The sequence below is a fragment of the Chrysochloris asiatica genome, unplaced genomic scaffold (assembly GCF_000296735.1).
Source record: "Chrysochloris asiatica unplaced genomic scaffold, ChrAsi1.0 scaffold00014, whole genome shotgun sequence".
Lineage (NCBI taxonomy): Eukaryota > Metazoa > Chordata > Mammalia > Afrosoricida > Chrysochloridae > Chrysochloris > Chrysochloris asiatica.
The window spans coordinates 2,007,230-2,026,425 of NW_006408532.1; the positions used below are offsets into that span (position 1 = coordinate 2,007,230).

The window sequence follows — 19,196 nt, forward strand, 5'->3', positions numbered from 1 at the left end:
AGTAAACCCAAAAGTAGCACTAAACAAACTGGAGTTCATGCAAGTTCATGCCGCCGTGGACAATGCTGACAGTCTACCCCACCTTTGTTTCTTTTCACAACGGAGCTGAGAAATCAAACTTAGAGATTCCTTTCTTTCTGACTTGGCTGCTGTGGTAGAAAGCTGTGTGCTGCACTCAAAATACTGGGGCCACCTTGAACAAAAACAAATTAGTGTAAGGGTGGGTGTACATAATTCACCTGAAAAATTCCAAGTAGCCCAATCTGATGAGGCATGGCACCTCTGGGTTTAGGAGGGTTCCATCACTCTTACACCCACCACAACCCAGACTGGAACTCAGGGAGGAATTCACACCCTCAAAGAGGCCCAGGCTAATTGGGCCTTGGCACCCCCACCCCCCAATACACAGTCCCCAGGCCTCAGCATCTGATTTGGTTTTCTGTTTTTATTGAGTTTCATTCAGCAAACACTGGCCAAATGTCTTACGGGGAGGGGACCCTCTGATGCCCCCAGTTTTCTAGAATGATAGCCAGCCAGCCGTCTCAGGCACCACTCAAGAAGTGTCCATTGTTTGGACCGTCTCTTCCAGGACCTCAATTTCCAGGGCAGTGACTTTCTCGGTGAGGACGGCGGTAGTCCCCTTCTCACACCGGTACCTGCCAAACCTAGTGAAAGAAAAACAAAAGCACATTAGGATTTCTATTAAGTGCCTTGCAGACAGCAGGAGGAATTACAGGTATTCACAAGAGGCAGCAAGCAGGTCTGGCTGGAGCTGGGGCTCTCCTAATCCCCAGTGCGGTGACCACAGAGGAAGTCAAGGTTCACTTTCCCCCTCTTCTCTGATGTGCTACAAAATGGGGAACCTGGACAGGTACTGTGCATGTTAGAGAATGCAGAGAAAGCACTGGCACTGAAATTTCCTTCCTCACAATACTTCTCCAGCAGAGACCTGAAAGTATCTGGTCATTTGATTTAAGCTTCAGTTTCACTAAAGCATCTCAGTAAACCAGCAGGAAGTAAATCTCCTTTCATCGGAGTTTCTTGTGCAGCAACAAGAATGACACAATTAATAACTTAAAACACTTTTAAAATATCTAGAAGCATGAACAATATAAAACAATCCACATCCAAACCGGGTTTGTCACTTTAGACAGACTCAAGAGAACTGTCCTGCAGAGACAAGGTGGATCACCAGAAGGACACACCCAACACCTTTTCTTGGAACAAATCTGAGCACAAGGCATATTTAAGCTGTTCATTCTCCCAGTGGAACCAGTAATTGCAATACTGTCAAACAGAAGCAAAAGCCCAACTATCCCTAGCTGGGGCATTATCTGTCAACCTGACACACTGGGTAAGGACGAACAGAAGGCCCTTGGCCTGTGCCATGGCCATGTGCTCCTTGGAAGCCCACCCTTTCAAAAGGGCATGATGCAGAAAATGCAGGAGAGTTGCAGAGCCCTGTACCGAATTCAGAAACTTGGGCAGCAAAACATTTCTGCAAAACCTGTCATAGTCGTCCTCACCACATTCTACTCTTCAGGTTGTGTAACCATTCTCACCCTCCTCCTTCCAAAGTTGCTCCTCCCTCATTAACACCAACTCATCACCCCTTAAAGACTCTGATCTAATTTTTCAAGTTGCTGTTGTCAAGTTGATCCCATACAGATAGATCCTACAAGACCGTAATGCTCAAACCAGACTGTTTACTAGTCAAGCTGTAAACAGTTTTTAAGAAAACGCCAGGAAATATTTTGGTTTCAGCGTTTAAAATTATTACAGTGCAATAGTTTCAGGGGTTCATCCAATTTTCATGACCCAAGGAAGCGGGGATTCTATGAAATTTTGATCAGCATTTTCCCTCTTTTGATTAGTATCCTTTTATGTAATCTTAGATCTAAAAGTTTGGTTAACGGCAGCCTGCACCATCCAGTTCGGGTCTCATGACAAAGGAAGCAGTTGTTCATGAAGGCAACAAGCTACACATTCCACATCCTCCTCCTATTCTGATTCTCCTTCCTCCTCTGTTCCAGGAGAATTGTTGTGCCTTGGGTGGCTGTTTGCAAGCTTGAAGACCTCAGGCACCAAACATGTTATTAAACCAATTAACTGGGATACTTCATGAAATCATGACTCTAAACCTCTAGACCAAGATATCAAATCCCTTGGGGTGTTTGGTTGTACATAAGCAACCTTAGCCACTACTTGTGTGTGTGTGTGTGTGTGTGTGTGTGTGTGTGTGTGTGTGTTGTTGTCAAAATTATTACCATTGGCTTTTGCCAATTCAACTTTTTACCGACATACAATTTACTAGACAATAATTAAAACTGGCGCTACAGCTCTACCCCTAATAAATGCAATTATTTCCATCACCATTCACCACTCCCTCCCCACCCCTTTGGTAACCACTAATAAACTTTGTTCTCTAAACATTTGCTTTTTTTTATATAAGTGAGACCATATATTTGATCTTTTGTGATTTGCTTATTTTACTCAGCATAATGCCTTCCAACTCCATCCATATTGCAGCATGTATGAAGACGTCATTTCTCCTACTGGTTAAGTTAATATTCCATTGTACCTTTATAATCTGTTGATGGGCATTTAGGCTGTTTCCACCTTTTGGCTATTGTGAATGGTGCTGCTATAGATATTGGTATGCAAACTTCTGTCTGAGTCTCTGCCTGTCACATTTCATCTAAGAGTGGAATTGTTGGGTCGTTTTGCAGTCCCAGCAATGGTTCCATTTCCTCACAACTTTGCCAACATTTATTATTTTCCGTGGTTTTTTCAAAAAAGTTTTATTTTAGTCATCCTCACCTCCTCACCAGCGAGAAGGCTTATACATTAAGCAACAATGGATTGCAAAATAGGGCTGCAGAGAATGGAGACCCAAGGGAAGCAACAGGAATTTTCACAGGTCTACACTGGGGTCAAGGAGCTCTGGTAGTGTAGTGGTTACAAATCGGGCTGCTAACCTCAGGGTCAGCAGTTTGAAACGACCAGCTGTTCTGCAGGAGAAAGATGAGGCTTTCTGCTCCTGTAAAGATTTACAACCTTGGAAACCCTGTTCAGGGTTGCTGAGTGGGAACCAACTCCATGGCACATAATAACAACAACAACACTGGTGTCAGACACAGGATGCCTGCCCATGTCTAAGGCTCTGCCCCTCACTTTAACTGGCCACTCTGAGGAAGAGCCCAACCAACCCAGGCAGTGTCCCAGTCAACCACTGGCAGAAAAGATGACAGTAATATCCGAGACAGTGTGGACACTGTTGACACAGTGATGTACTGGGGAGTAGGGGCAGTTTGGTCTACTTAAGTTACTACTTAACTACTCATCGACCTTTCATGTCACCTTACTGAATCTTCACAATTGGTCCATGGAGTCTGTTTTTGTTCTTGGGTGTTTAGAACCTCCTTTCCCTGCTGCACTCCCTTTTGGACAAGGACTCCAGTGTTGAACACTGGTTCCTTATACAAGCAAATATACTACTTTTCAACAACTCCAATGTGGTTTCCAGAATTCTCACCCAGGATACTGGGTTGAGTCTGAATACAGTGATCAGACCATAACCACTTCCCACTCTACTCCAACCACCATCTCTTCATCATGCAGTACACCTTGGAAGTTACTGCTCAAGCAGGCCATGCAGGGGTACTTGGCTTAGGTCTTCAAGGAGCTCAGCAGATCCTACTCCAAACTGAGTTCTGAGCCTCAATAACTGCTCCTTTCCCTGCTAAAGACCTGAGGGACTGCATGGAACTATTAATGACCACCTAGTCCAGCTCTATCAGCTCAACAGCAGAGAGACTGACTTGCTCTAAATCACTAAAGCTAGCTGCCGACATTTCCCCCACCACTGAGTCATAGCTCTCTGTGGCTGGGGTGCTCTAGCACATGAGAACACAGTTTTCACAATTTTTAGTGGAAGTGACAATGAAAATACCTGCTGGTTTTGAAGAATGTTGTTGGAATCTGGACTGGAATTGCATTGTATGTGTAAATTGCTTTGGGGAGTATTGACATTTTCACGATGTTGAGTCTTCCCATCCAGGAACATGGTATGTTCCTCCACTTCTGTAGGGCTCTTTTGGTTTCTTGTAGTAGTGTTTTGGAATTTTCTTTGTATAAGTCCTTTGTTTCTCTGGTTACGTTTATTCCTAAATATTTCATCCTTTGGGTGGCTATTGTAAATGGTATTGCTTTCCTAATGTCCTTTTCATCGCTATCACAACAATGGATTGCTATAGAGAAATCCAACTGATATTTTTAATGTTGATCTTACATCCTGCCACTTTGCTGAATCTTCCAATGAGGCCTGCTGGTTTTGAATGCTCTAGTCTTTCCTTGTGAATTACTTCTGTTTTGGAATGTGAGTACATGCAGAAGGGTTAAAGCAAGCATTCCAGAAGGTGATGTGTTTGCTATTCCCTAACCTAGCTGTGGGGCTGAATGGAAGGTAGTACCAGTTTTAAGTCCTGTTGTGCTACGTAAGCCCTCTCAGTTGACCTCTCAGTCAAGCACCTGGACAACCATGAGGAATTTTCAATGAGCTGCTCATGTACAAAATCACCAGTCATCAAGTTTGAAACCTTCTAGTTCTGTTCAGTAAATCAACTCAATCCATACCCTACTGCTCTTCCCCTGGGTTACACCTGAGACGTGTGGTGTCTGTTTAGCTGCTACAGACTAAATGGCAAGAATCCCCCTAGAGCAGGAAAACTCCAGAAATGCTCCCAAGCCTAACTTTTGGAAATGACCAAACAATAGTTTACAACCTTTTGGGAGTCATGGACCACTCATTTTATAAACAAATAACAACCCACACCTGACAGCAGCCCGCAATCATAAAGCAAACAATGACTCAGAGGTCTGTTGTATATGGCTGGTCTGGGGTACTCAGTATAAGAAAGAATCAAAAAAACCCTGTCCAGATGCCATGGAGATGTCAAGGTCATGGAAGGCATGGGACACAGGGCAGAATGTAATCTTCTTCACTTACCTGCTGCCCTTCTTATTGGGCACTGAGAATGGGCGGAGAAAATCCAACTTGCTCTTGCTGATGACACAGAGATCAATGTTGCTTCCAGACCCCAGGTCATTAAAGATGCCCGCTGCAATGGCTTCACTCACCAGCTTCTTGGCTTCCTCCTCCTGAAGAAAGAATGGCAACAGTAGCATCCACAGGCAGACTCTGCATTTCACAGGCAGTGCTCAAAATCATCTGTGAGGTAGGCATTTTTCTAGTGCCCATTTCACAGATGAAGTACCTGAATGATTTATCCAAGGTATCTCAACTGCTAAGCGGGGGAGTTGGGCCTTCCCACTCCATTATGCATGTGTCTCCTCTTTACCACACTACTGTAAGGTTTTGGACTGAGAGAGACAACCTACCATCTAAACCAGAGCGCAGCAAACTTGGCTTTGTAAAGAGCCAGACAGAATATACTGTAGGCTTGGTAAGCATGTAGTTTCTGTCACAACTACTCAATTCTGTCGTTGCAGCATGAAAACAGCTATAAAGAATATATAAACAACTGGGCATAATTCTACTCCTATAAAATTTTATTAACAAAAACAGGTGACATGTCAGATTTGGATGTCAGATTCCCTGCCTAAAATTACAGCCTTGAGATGACAAGCTGTGGCTTGCTGACCTCTGACCTAAGATGTCAAGCAGAAACTTGCTTCCTGGTCTTGTAAAGGAACAAATAATTTATCATGTGGAGAAAACACTAACATAAAAACACACAAAAAAAGGTTGGCTGAGGTTAAGGATAAGACCCCTTGCCCAAGTGAGGTCTACTCCCACTAATGAGCCTACAAGTTCACTGAAGTGATTCATTTGAGTCACTCTCTCCACTGTTCCACTTTAGGAAGCAAGTCTAAGTTCCCAAAAATTACCAGTAAACAAGTGGATTAATTCATCTCGCATCCCTGAAGGCCCAGTGCTAGGAGCTGGGGCTGCAGAGATGGGTAGGGGCCCAAGGTCCGTGTCAGTGGGGGACACTGTACCCAAGTAACTGTAATGCCTCATGCTGTTAAGTCAGTTCCAACTCATAGGGTTTCTGAGGAGCGGTTGGTGAGCTTGAACCGCCAACCTTGCGGTTCAAAACAACCTTTAAGTCCAGCGCATTAACCTGTAGTGCCACCACACCAAGACTCCACAATGCAATATAATAAAGGCCAATGGAAAATCGGCAAGGCACACTGGCTGGGTCAGCAAAGGCTTGAGGTGATGACCAGGCACATCCAGCATCTCAGAAACCAAGATACTGAAACAGGGCATCAGGGCCAGGGAACAACATCAAACCAAAGCTCTTTATGCAATAAGAACAAAATTAAACCAACCACCCCAAAAAGAACCAAAAGATCCGCTTTGGAAGAAGTGCAGCGAGCCAGAGTACTCCTTGGAGGCCAGGATGGCCAAACTTCGTCTCTCAAACTTCGGACATATTGTCAGGAGGGGCCAGTCACTGGAGAAGGAGATCATGTTTGGTAAGGTGGAGGGTCAGAGAAAGAGGAAGACCCCCCAATGAGATGGAATGGCCAAGTGGCAACATCAATGGACTCAAGCATGGCAGCAGTAGTGAGGTTGGCCCAGGATCGGGCAGTGTTTCATTCTACTGTGCATAAGGTCGCTATGGGTCGGTACCGACTTGATGGCACCTAACAACAACCCAAAAAAGGGAATCCAATCTGTTTTGCAGCCCGTTCCTAATCCACCAGGCAGGAGAGTCTACAAACTATCCTAGCTAAACTGAGGAGTTCATTTAAGTAAAATTCTTTAAGAAACAGATCCCCTGCCTAAAATAACAGCTTTGAGATCCTCTCTAAAGGTGGGTTCACTGACTTCAAGCTGAAGATCTGAAAGACCACTCAGGGCTCCTGCATTGCCCAAGACAATAAGTGATATTCCACTGACTTGAGCACCCTCTACAGACTCAGAGACAGACTGAGAAGGCTTGGCTGGAAATGGGATCTCAACAAGCTACCAGCAGGGGGTTAAGGGGATTATTCTGATCTTTATTCCTTCATTCTTCCACTTCCTGTGTGGCACCTGTGGGACCAATGAAGGCACATGGTACATATACAGTCCTGTAAGGATGATTTCAAACAGGAATTTCAGTCAGGATTCTCTCCTGGATTTCCAAAATTCTATGAGGCTAGTCAAAAGTCTTTTACCAGAAACCAGTGAAGGTGGTAGCAAAGAAAAGTAGTTTAGAGCACAGAAAAAAAAATCATTGTCCCTGCAACTACCAGAGCGTTGTTAAATGCCATCAAGTTGCTTCTAATTCACAGCAACCCTGTATAGGGCTTCTGAGTAATGGCTGGTGAGCTTGAACCACAGACCTTGAAGATCAAACGGTCTTTGCAATCCAGCACATTAACCCACAGCGCTCCACCAGGACTACAGATACAGAGTTGTTGTGATTGTGCTTAAGTGCCGTCGAGTAGGTCCTGGCCCATAGCAACCGTTTCTGAGGAGCACTTGGTGAGCTTGAACTGCCGACCCTGTGGTTCAAACCGGCTCTGCAGTCCAGCGCATTAACCCACAGCACAACACCAAGACTCCAGAAAAAGTTGTGGTTGTTAAAGTACTGTCGAGTTGATTCCGACCCATAGCAACCTTGTATAGGGTTTTCAAGGAGCGACTGGTGAGCTTGAACCACCAACCTTGCTATTCAAACGACTTTGCAGTCTGGAAGCATTAACTCACAGTGCCATACTAGTACTTCCCATAAAGAGTACACACTACAAAAAACAATCGCTTAACAATACACCCTCATTCCAACTTAATTCTTTGAAAATGGTCAACAGACTTTTTAATGGTAACATTTTTAAAAAGCAAAGTCTTAGAAATTTAGACTTTACTAATGAACTGAGGTATGCATGCTTGCATATGTACATGCACATGTACGGGACACCCTGCACAGCCCTGTCCTGACCTGCCATCTCCTCTTCCCCTTCTCTGTTGTTTTATTATTTCGTCTACTTTGTCTTTTCTCATTATTGCTGGTGATACCTTTAGCCAGCCAATGATACCTTGTGGATATCACATTTCTGATGGTAGCAGTAAGGACTGCAGATTTAAATTTCCCAAATGATTTTTTTCTTGGGGAGCAGGGGATGGGGAAGATACAGACAAAACTGAAATACGCACATGCAGGTCTAACATCAATCAATTAAGATTGGGCACAAATTTCAGAATGCTGACAGGGCTATGAGATTTTGGGGTGATTCTTCATTTTGCAAATATTCAGTAAGGAGTAAGATAACTTACAAAACTTTTAAAAATGCGAAAAATTTGACATGTATTACATATTGCTTGATTTAGTCATAATTATGCTTGCTATTATTTAAATGTAAAGGCTTTTAAAAATATACCTTTTAAGTTCCTTTCCTTCCCACCAGTTCTAAGGGAAAGAAATCCTTAAGAAAAAATCTCTTACATGCCCACTCCCTTCCATCTCTCATATACACAAGGCAGAAGATGCTATAAGATGACATTAATCTTACACATACTGAACACCTACCATGTGCCAAATACCAAGGTAAGTACTTTGACAATCATCATCATTTCTTATTTATCCCCACACAACCATCTTGTGACAGACATTGGTATTGCCAGACTAGGGCTGAAAAAGATCCAGTGACTCACCCAAGATCTAAAGCATACAGATGTGTGTTAAATCGATTCATAGTGACCTTTTAACCTTGTGGTTAGCAGTCCAGTGCTTATCCTATAATGTTACACCAGGCATACGATGTTGTAAAGTGCCATCGAGTCGGTTCCGTCCCATAGCAACCCTGTATAGGGTTTCCAAGGAGATTCTGGTGAGCTTGAACTGCCGAACCTTTTGCAGTTCAAACGGCTTTGCAGTCTGATGCATTAACCCACAACGCCACACCAGGACTCCAGGCATACAAGAGGGAACAGCTATTCAAACCCAAGGGAGTCCTGGTGTGGCGCTGTGGGTTAATGCGCTGAATTGCAAGGTCATTCAAACAGTAAGGTTGGAGGTTCAAACTCACCAGCCACTCCTTGGGAACCCTATACAGGGTCGCCATGAGTCAGAACCTACTTGGTGGCACTTAACAACAACATTCAAACCCAGGAATCCCGGTGTGATGCTGTGGGTTAATGCACTAGACTGCACAGTCAGTTTGAACCTCAAGATCAGTGGTTCAAGCTTACCAGCCACTCCTTGGAAACCTCATACAGGGCTGCTGTGAGTCGGAACTGACTCGATGGTGCTTAACAATAACAATTCAAAACCCAGGTTCTTAGGGCTGCAGAGCCAGAACATAACATGCCACCCTAATTGACTAAGCAGCCTGACCCACCCTGGGTAGGGGGCTCTGCAGCTGGTTGCAGACAAGAAACTCCCTGAGTCATCAGGGTTGTCAATCCCCCATCACCAGGATGCTCAAAACTGGGCAAACCAGGATAGGGTGATTTGACAATTCTCTTTTGGTCAAATAGCAGCATCTCTGTAGGTCATTTCCATTGAGAGGGGGTTGGAGTGTTCAGTTCCCAAACTGCCTACAGACCACTATCAGGTTACAATAATATTTTTACAAAATTACAATTATGTCAAAGATCAGTATTAAGACCTAAGGTATTTTTTCACATATCCTACAAAACAACAAACAAAAACAGACTACCAAAACATGAACAGGGTGAAAAGGATCAAAGCTGTAATGTTTACCCATTACTTATCTAGTTAATGTCTTCAACAGTTATTTACAGAGACCTACTATGGAGTCCTGGTGTGGCGCTGTGGGTTAATGCATCAGACTGCAAAGCCGTTTGAACTGCAAGGTTGGTGATTCAAGCTCACCAGCTGCTGCTCGGAAACCCTATACAGGGTCGCTATGGGTCTGAACCGACTAGATGGCACTTAACAACAACAACAATGTCCCAGTGTGGCGCTGTGGGTTAATGCGCCAGACTGCAAAATCATATGAACTGCAAGGTCAGCGGTTCAAGTTCACCAGCCACTCCTCAGAAACCCTATATAGCGTCGCTATGGGTCAGAACTGACTTGATGGCACTTAACAACTACAACAATTATGTCCCAGGAACTGCTTCATATGTCGAATACTGTTTTTGACTACAGTATTTTCATACCCATGATTCTAGATGCATATGCAAATATGTTGCTGGGCATATTCATACTGTGTTTTCTTTATAATGGAATTTCACAATAAAACAACTTTTGTCTTTAACACTTGCTACCAAATATTTAGGAAACCCATCAAGAAAAAACTACAAACTAAAAGGAAGAGTGGGAAAAACACCACGTTTTATCTGTCTCTGACTAACAATAAATACAGAAAAAGCATTGTTTCTTCTTTTAGAATTCATTCTTCACTGGGAAATTGCACCTCCCTTTATTGGAAGATGCAGAGTGACCTGCTTCCTGAGCAGCATCTGCCTGGGAACAGCTGCTGTAGAAGGAAGGGCTCTGACTAGGGCCCTGCAGAGCCTGTGACCCCAGCTGATCAGGCCCAGGTGCAATGCTCTCTCTCCCAATGCCACAAGCCAGTGTCCTCCTATGGTCAGCTCCCATGGATTTACACGGCTTTTGTCAAAGAGAACCTGGATTCAATGTGTAATGATCCTAACAGGGCTCATCCTGAATACTAGAAAAACTGTAACTTTCTTTTGAGATATTCAGTCAAAAGACCACTGTGGCACTGGTGACTGAAAACCAGTTGAGAGATCTAGGTTCAGGGTCACCCTGAGATTGGATCTGATTTCCCAGTCTCTCACTTAATGCTGTGCAACCTTGAACAAATCATTTCACCTCTCGGAGTTCACGCTCTTCTCTGTAATATACTAATAAGTCAATCCTGCCTCATAAGATTACTGCAGGATTAGATTGTGGCATATAAATGAGGCTTAATAAATGGTAACTTATTTAATAAAGCAAGTCAAAGGGCTCCTAAAAGCACAATGTATTTCTAAGTAACCTGTACCAAGCCCCAGGCCAGGAGAAGACGGTCAGAACAAATCTGCTGACAAATCTTCACGCAGTGCCACATCGAAGTTCCTATAATTAATCCAAGCATAAAGCACACTCCCTAAAAGTTCAGAGAATATAAAAGATCACTTCCTGCGTTATAGCTACAAAGACCAAACTAACTGGGAATATCAGTCCCCTGGGCCACCCCTGCTTCTTAAATGAGATTACAATAAGAGTGATGTACTGTACTACAAGTCAGCTGTGACAAGCAGCACTTTATAGAGCTATCTGTTTGTCTCCATCACTGCAGCACACAATGTGTCCCTGGACTCCAATGTGCAGCTCCATTTACCGCTACATGACAAATGGGCAGCACTTGTAAAAGGCACAAAGAGGTCCACATCGGCCATGTAATGGTCACCACAGCTGTACCCGAGTGCTTGAGGGGACAAAACAGACCCCCAAGTTCATTAAACTGACCAGTAATGGATCTTTCAAAAAGTGCCTTAGGAATCGTACAGAAAAGGCTAAAATAAATAACTCAGCATGGAAGGCTAATCTGAAATGGTGTTTGATAAATTATTTATAACACAGGCGATTGTCTGCATTTAATATTGGAGCTACTAGTAGCATCTTTAAAAGATGATTTATGTGTTGTAATGCTATTAAACTTTATATTGGCCCACTGCTAGCTATAAAGTCTGCTGAGATTTAGAGAATGAGTTTTAAACTGTCACTGCAACATCATAGGAGATGGAGACTGTATTAAATCTTTACTTTAAACCTGTTATCTAGAGAGTTGCATTTTGTAGTCACTCACAAACTGATAGATTACCTCGGCATCCGCCATAGTACAGGTCCAAAATAGTACTGCCAAGAAACTTTTCTCTGTTATTCTTGTCTACAGTCATAATCAAATTTCTCTTCTCACATAAGTAATTTTTAGATAGGGAATGTCACAGAGTAAAATGTAGGTGTGACAGCCAATGGCATCTTGGGCAGTTCAGCACCAAATTAATCCTCTCTTTAAAGAAACCCTTTCCATTTGACTGCTCAGTCATGCATACTGAACAGTGCTTTACTTACACGGGTAGTAGGAAGAATGTTAAATATGCATTTTGACTGAAAACCTAACATACTATTTTAGATACTGCTTTGGAATGTAAAAACACCTACCTATGGTAAGTCATTTTAGACAATCAATTTGTAACTACAAATTAAAAAAAAAATTTTTTTAAAGAAATAAAAATTGGTCATTGACTATAAAACACATTCCATTTATGTCACTGAGAAGCAGACAAGAGGGCAGCTATTTGGCCTTTTTTTAAAGAAGAGCAGAATGCCCCTCGTTCTACTGCTTTAAGATATTGCTGGGCATCTTTTGCCTTCCATTCCCCTACCATACCAGGAATCAAGAGGTAGTGGCCCTTCCTATTTTTGCTCCATGGGATTAAGAATATGGGTGACATCATGGTTTAACTCTCATACAATTTTCATAAATTTTCTTATCTGCTACTGAATCTGTAAGGACCATTTAGCTCCTTATAATTTGCTTCCTCATTAACTAAGGATTTTACTCAAGAACTGAAGTAGCCCAGATTCATCTTGGAAAATCTGGGCTATCTTTTTCGTCTTTTTTATTTAAAGCAGCAAAAAATCCTACTGCTCTGGTGATCTGCAGCACAGTACGTAAAAATCTAGGTGTAATCTGAGTTTGGACTCTAAAAGGAGAACCAAAATTTTGCACCTCACCCAGGGGAGTATTTCACACTTTCTCCATCTTTTATCCCAAGCAACTGGCACAGTGCTTGGTATGTATGTCAACAAATGAATAAGTGAAACATTAACTTCAAATGCATTCACAGCTTTGCCAAACTGAAAGCACAAAATTATGAGACAGATCAATTTCGTATTGGGAGTTATTCCAAAACTGCATCAGCCTCAACTGGGACCAGGGAACAAGAGTATCAGAAGACAGTTAGGCACTCAAAAGAAAGGTTTACACACAATGTCTTGTAGGGGCCTGTTGACAAGTTCAGATTCTGACTATGCCGTTGATGCGGCCTGAAGGAGTCATTAATGGTTGATGGTTGAATAAAATTTAAAGAGCCCCAAAAAAGTGTTTATAACAGTTCTCCCTAAAAGCAGCATGCGTCCCACACTAACAGAACTGAAGTACCCCATGTGTGACCACATATTTTATAGTGGAAAAGTTACCTTTCCCCCCTACCCCCCCGACTGGGCTGTGTGACAAAAGCAGAGGTTTTGTTTTGCTTTGAGTTATTTGGGTAAACATGGTTGGTCTGTCTGTGTGAACACCTGGGAATTGTTAAGCTGGTACTGAGTGAACCCACAAAGTAGGGAGTGAGTAACCATGTCTTTAATTTCTAGACTGTGTACTTCTTCCCTAGATAACTTTATAACAGAGGGAAAACCTGCTATGGGTGCAGGGCTGATTTAAGGGCTTTTAATTAAGAAGCCATGACAGCGCAATGGTTAAGCACTTACCTTCTAACCAAAAGGTTGGCAGTTCGAACCCACAAGTTGCTCTGTGGATAAAATGTGTCAGTCTATTTCCATAAAGATGTACAATGGAGCAGGTCTACTGGGTCATATAGAGTGTCATTATGAGTCAGAATTGAGTTGACAGCAATGAGATGTATTTTGGTTTGGTAAGCAAGAATGGAAAGGGGTATTCATGTTTAAGAAATTGCCTCCTGAGTCACTAGACCTGTCCCAGATCACTGGAGCAAAAGCCTGCTCACAACTCATGGCTAGGAGAAGAGACGTTAGAGGCTGCACAACCACAATGGGCCAGAAAAGCTGTTAAAGAATACGAAAGGCCCATGAGAACTTGTTCAGTAATAAACATGGTACCCAACTCCCTCTGAGCCAAAAGATGCCCATCAGAAAAATGGGGATGATGCCTCTATCCACGGGCTGTTGTGAAGACTAAAGGGAGAGAAATGTCCCTGACACACAGCTTTATAAACAGAAGCGAAATTGGTAGCAAGTTCTAGATTGGAAGCAAAGGCAAGGTGTGGAAACACTAACATTAGGCACCTACCTCATTTCTGGGACTGAGTAAACACTAGTTACTTATTTAAACCTCATAATCACTTGTGAAGTGGAGCCTCTTATCCTCACCTTTACAGATGAGGAAACTGAGGATCTCAAGAAACTGAGCCGATATACCCAAAGCCATATGAATGGGCAGGGATTTGGGCTATGTTAGTGCCTGGCAGAATCAAAACCTATGTATTCTAACCCCCATTAGGATGGATCATCGGTGGCAGGCCAAGTGGTTTTGCTAGATTCTGTGACAACAAATGAAAGAAAAAATACCTAAGCTTCCAGAGGGAAAAGGACCAAAAGAGACGAGAACATATTGCTTTCCACAAAGAGACGAAATCAGTGTTCACAGCATATGTGTTATACAAATATATATTTCCACGGCTGCACTGAATTAAATGTAATCAGAGAGAGAGACTAGGTTTAAGAATCCTCAAAATGAAAACCAAGCTGCCTCAGATACTAATAAGATCTTAATATTTCTCTCTTTACATAAAATAATGTGACAACTCTACAGACACTGACAGGGCTATCACCTGAAAAGAGAAGGGGGAAGAATGGAGTGAATATGTTCCTTGTATCATAACAAAGATTTGTTTGAAAAGCCAGCACTAAGGCTTTCCAGAATAAGGAAAGGCAGTGATGACAGAAAGTCAGTCCTGTCAGAAGTGAAGACTGAAGCCAGGCTGTGAAACAGCAAAAAGCCACACAATGAGGCTGTCTGCCTGGAGGACGAAACCCACTGCAAGGTCCAGGCTGTGTTATATATATACTGCAGGATCCTGTTTCTGTTGCCTCAGTAGGATTAGGAAGGACAGGAAGGAAACCCTTGTTATATAGGAAGTATAAAAAGTGGCCACAAATGAAGAAAATTTCAAATGATGTAAAACCACTGAAAGAATGCACAGGCCCGTTTAGTTCAGTTGTTGTTGTTGTTAAGTGACATGGAGTCGGTTCCGACTCATAGTGACCCTGCACAGGGTTTCCGAGGCTGTAAACTTTACCGGAGTAGAACTCCTCATCTTTCTCCTGTGCAATGCTGGTAATTTCGAACTGCTGACCTTGCAGTTGGGAGCCCGACTCGTAACAACTACACTACCAGAGCTAAGCACTTACTATTGCCCTAATACTAATATTCTGCAGATACTGTACTAAACACTAGGGATACAGTATAAACAAGCATAGCCCCAGCTCCTGAGAAGTGTATAGTCCAGAGGGGGAAACAAGTAGATATTCTCACTACTATTAAGAGCCAGATCATCCGAAGGAACTACTTCAGTTCAACAGGGTACAGGCAATGCCAACTGGGCCAAGTCTTGAAATGCAATTAAATGGTAGCCAAGTCAAGCGGCAGAGTAATAGCAACAGTAAAGCCATGAAAAATGGATGGAGAAAAGTGTAGCTATAGCGCAAACACGAGGTAGTGAGTGGCCTAACGGAAAGCTGGCGGTGCTGGCTGCCAGCAGGCCCTTCGAGCAGGGCAGTGGAGAATTTTAAGTTGGATAATGATGTAGTTAAGATTGTGCTGTTACAAACTATAACCTGGAAGCAGTAGGCCATAAAGGCCAAAAGCAGTGAGACAGAAGGGTAGGTGATTATAACATCCCCAATAAGAGATCGTGGTTGGGTGGCAGAAACAGGGAGCAAAGGACACAAAGAGAGGGAGTACAGATCATCAACAGGATTGGAAGACTGGATGTGGGTGTGCAGAAGAGGGAGAAACAGAAAGTGCCACCTGACTTCTAACAAGTCTTGGGCACTTACCACTCCTCTGAACAAACCCAGCCTTTACAGAAAGGCCTTTTGGAACTTGTGGTTGTTAAGTGCCATCAAGTTGGTTCATACTCCTAGCAACCCTGTCTGTATAGCGGTGAGCTTCAACTGCTGGCCTTGCAGTTCAAACTGACTTTGCAGTCCAGCGCATTACCCCATAGTTCCACACCAGGAACTTCTTGGCAGCTACTTATTTCTCTGGGAAAACAACGTCTAGTTATATTTTCTAGACACTTTGATAGAGGAGCACAGTGATGTTCTGTAGGATAAGCACTGGACAGCAAACCGCAAGGTTGGTAGTTCAAATTCACTAGTTGTTCTATAGGAGAAACATGAGGCTTTCTGCTCCCGCAAAGATTTTCAGCCTCGGAAACCCTATACAGAGTCACTATGAGTCAGAACTAACTTGCTAGCATTTAACAGCAACAAGAAACGCTAAACTTCTAAGCACCCTAAAGGGTGTCACCAAAAAAGGGGCAAGATCAAGGGTGGAGTCAGTAAAAGTCCACTAAGGGAGAACAAGATGGCAGATCGGGTAGAAGTGCAGGGAGGAGCTCCATCAGCAACAACACAGAATACCGATCAACCAGGCTCAGGGGATTGTCCCAGAACTCTGAACCACATATAAAGCAATATTTAGAAGGATGGAAGGCTTACAGCTAGGGGAATATGTAGCAGAAGCAACAAATCCACTGCTTTCTAGTCCAAGATGCTCAGCTACTCCCAGAGCCACTATCTTGGGAGACACCAAGTGAGGAATGGACCAGAGCAGCCACAGATGCCTGACAGAACTATGGAGAAAAAGGTGTGTATCTGTTCATTGGTCTCTCACTGTACACCTCCATTTAGGTGACTAGAGGGCTGCCTGAGCGAGTGGACACCCCACCCCTACCCCCGGAGAGTTCTACTACGCATGCGCACAGATCTCCTCGAAATTTAAAGTGACAGTTTCCACTTAAATCCAAACGGCAGTGCAAAACGGCCACAGCTGGCCCGAAACTGTTTATCACTAGGAAAAAGTCCTGAACAGAGATTGTGGAGCGGGACAGACAGACTAAAAAGGAAACAGGCCGAAAATTAAATCCTGAGTTACGTCACGACGACCAACAGTGGCATCTTGAAATTTCTCAAGAAGAAGAGTAAAAAGGGAAGCCCACCTCCTGATTACATCTACCTGGAGGCAATCAGAAAGCATAAAAAAATACCAAAATACACACCCATCTAAGTATTAAGGCCACAGATAACTCCTGAATATGCCCAAAAAAAACACAAACAGATGACCATATCAGCACATGTCCAGAAACGAGATAAAGTGACTGAGGCAAATGAGCTGGAAGTAGACCTACACTCCATACTGGAAGATGGGCAGGCTTTGAAAATGCCTAAGAAGGAAATCAGAAAAATGATTATAAGATGCATCAAAACACTACACAATCGAGTTAAGAAAAATAAGGAAGAAGTCAGGAAAGCACTAAAGGAACAATAAATACAATAGATACAGCATTGGAACAATTCAAAATCAACAGAAAGAGGTCCAAACGATTAATAATAGAATATCAGAAATGGACAATACACTGAAAGGACAAGGAATAGAAGTTAGAAGCCAAAACTAGTGAGATAGAAGATAAATCTCTCAACACCACTACTAAGATAGACAAGCAAACACAAAAAAAGGATTTAAAAAATCTGAAGAAGTCTGAGATTCACGTTGAACAACATGAAGAGGAATAACAAGAATTATCGGCATTCTGGAACAGGAAGACTCATGCAAATCCACAGATGAAATAGTTGAAGAGCTTCTGGAAGAAAATTTCCCTAACATCATGAAAAGCGAAAAAATAAGTGTTCAAGAAGCTCAACGAACCCCAGGAAGGATAGACCCTAAAAGAAAATCACCGAGACATATCATACTCAAGCTCTCCAAAATCAAGGACAAGGGCAGAATCCTGAAAGCAGCTAAGGAAAAGAAAAGTGTAACATACAAAGGCAAGCAAATCAGATTAAGCTCGATCTCTCAACAGAAACCATGCAGGCAAGAAGGCAATGGGAGACATATAAAAAACCCTGAAAGGAAAAAAAAGTGCCAACCAAGAATCCTCTACCCAGGAAAGCTGTCAAATACGAGGGTATAATCAAAAGATTCCAGGACAAACAGAAGCTATGGGATTTTGCCAAAGCCAACCCTGCTATGAAAAACATCCTAAAGGAAGTTCTGTGGACTGAGAACCAAGAAGAACAGACAACCAGAGAATGAAGTACGTGGCAGCATCATCCTGAACTCAATCAACAAATTGAAGAGTCAAGAAAAGAATAAAACTATAAGAACAGAGGATATGGGAGTTCAGTCTAGGATCAAAACAATTACAATGTGAAAGAAGGTAAACACAGAGGAACAGAGATCCAGGTGGTGGGAAGGTCAGGTAGATTACAGGACAAAACAGATGGTCTTAAATGGAGGGAAGACTTAACGGAATATAAGGTAACCACAACAGTGGGGCTGGGGTGGGGAGCTGAGTTCGGGTGTTGGAGAGGGGGATACAAGAAGGAGGGAGGAGGTGGAAGAACAAGATAGACAGGGGACAACTGAGACAGGTTTGCATGTCCTAAGCGTGACAGAGGTAAACAGTGATGCATGCTCAACCTTGGAAATACAGGGCTCTGGGATACAGGGATTTAGGCATAGCTTGAAGAGGGGGAAATAATAATAAAATGCTTGACTGTCTTATATTTGTTTCCTTTGCCTTCTATTGTAAACTAGACACTTGAGTGGGATAGAAAGGAATGTTGGGAAACATGATTAAAGAAAACCTGTAAGCCTGTCTTCAGCCTATAATTGCTTGGAATACCTAAAAAGGGTTCTAGAACTTGCCCAGTGAAATAGGCCTTTACAGAGTGTAAGACCTTAGAAGGATCCTGAGTCCCATCCAGAACCTTATGAGGTGGGACATTCCCACTATCAAGGGCAAGCAGACCAGCCTGGAACAGCTACAGTGACAGAAGATACATCTTCAAATAAAGATCATCAGGAAAAATCCAAAACAAAAATGTCAGCATGACTACTACAAGAATAAGCAAGCTGTTCACCAGGAAGCCATCATGGCAAACAATCAAGTTCCTTCAGGACAAATTCCCCTCTATGACTAAAACTCAAAGGGAACATAGGAACAGGCATGTAAGCTTGCTGGAGACCACACTGGTCTACTGGTGAGTGGAAGCGGGGGAAAGGCAGCAATGAAGAAATGAGCTGAGTTCATCTACAGTCCATTGACTTCTGCTGACCTGGAGATGAGAGAGAGAAGAGGAAGGACTGGTTGGTCCAAAGTGTCATGAAACCTGAGGACCTTGAGCCCATGGACAAGGACTTAGCCACAG

General features: G+C 43.0%; 1 protein-coding gene across 1 annotated transcript in view; it reads right to left on the reverse strand.

Annotated features, from left to right (window-relative positions):
• Nucleotides 1–429: 429 nt before the first annotated feature.
• The window catches only part of PSMB7 (proteasome (prosome, macropain) subunit, beta type, 7), a 106,363-nt gene continuing 87,596 nt past the window's right edge, over nt 430–19,196 (reverse strand). The window contains exons 7-8 of the mRNA XM_006834751.1: nt 5,009–5,160; nt 430–665 (exon numbers count right to left, since the gene is read on the reverse strand). Coding sequence (XP_006834814.1) covers nt 554–665; nt 5,009–5,160 — 264 coding nt within the window. The 3' untranslated portion in view covers nt 430–553. The remainder of the gene's footprint in view (nt 666–5,008; nt 5,161–19,196) is intronic.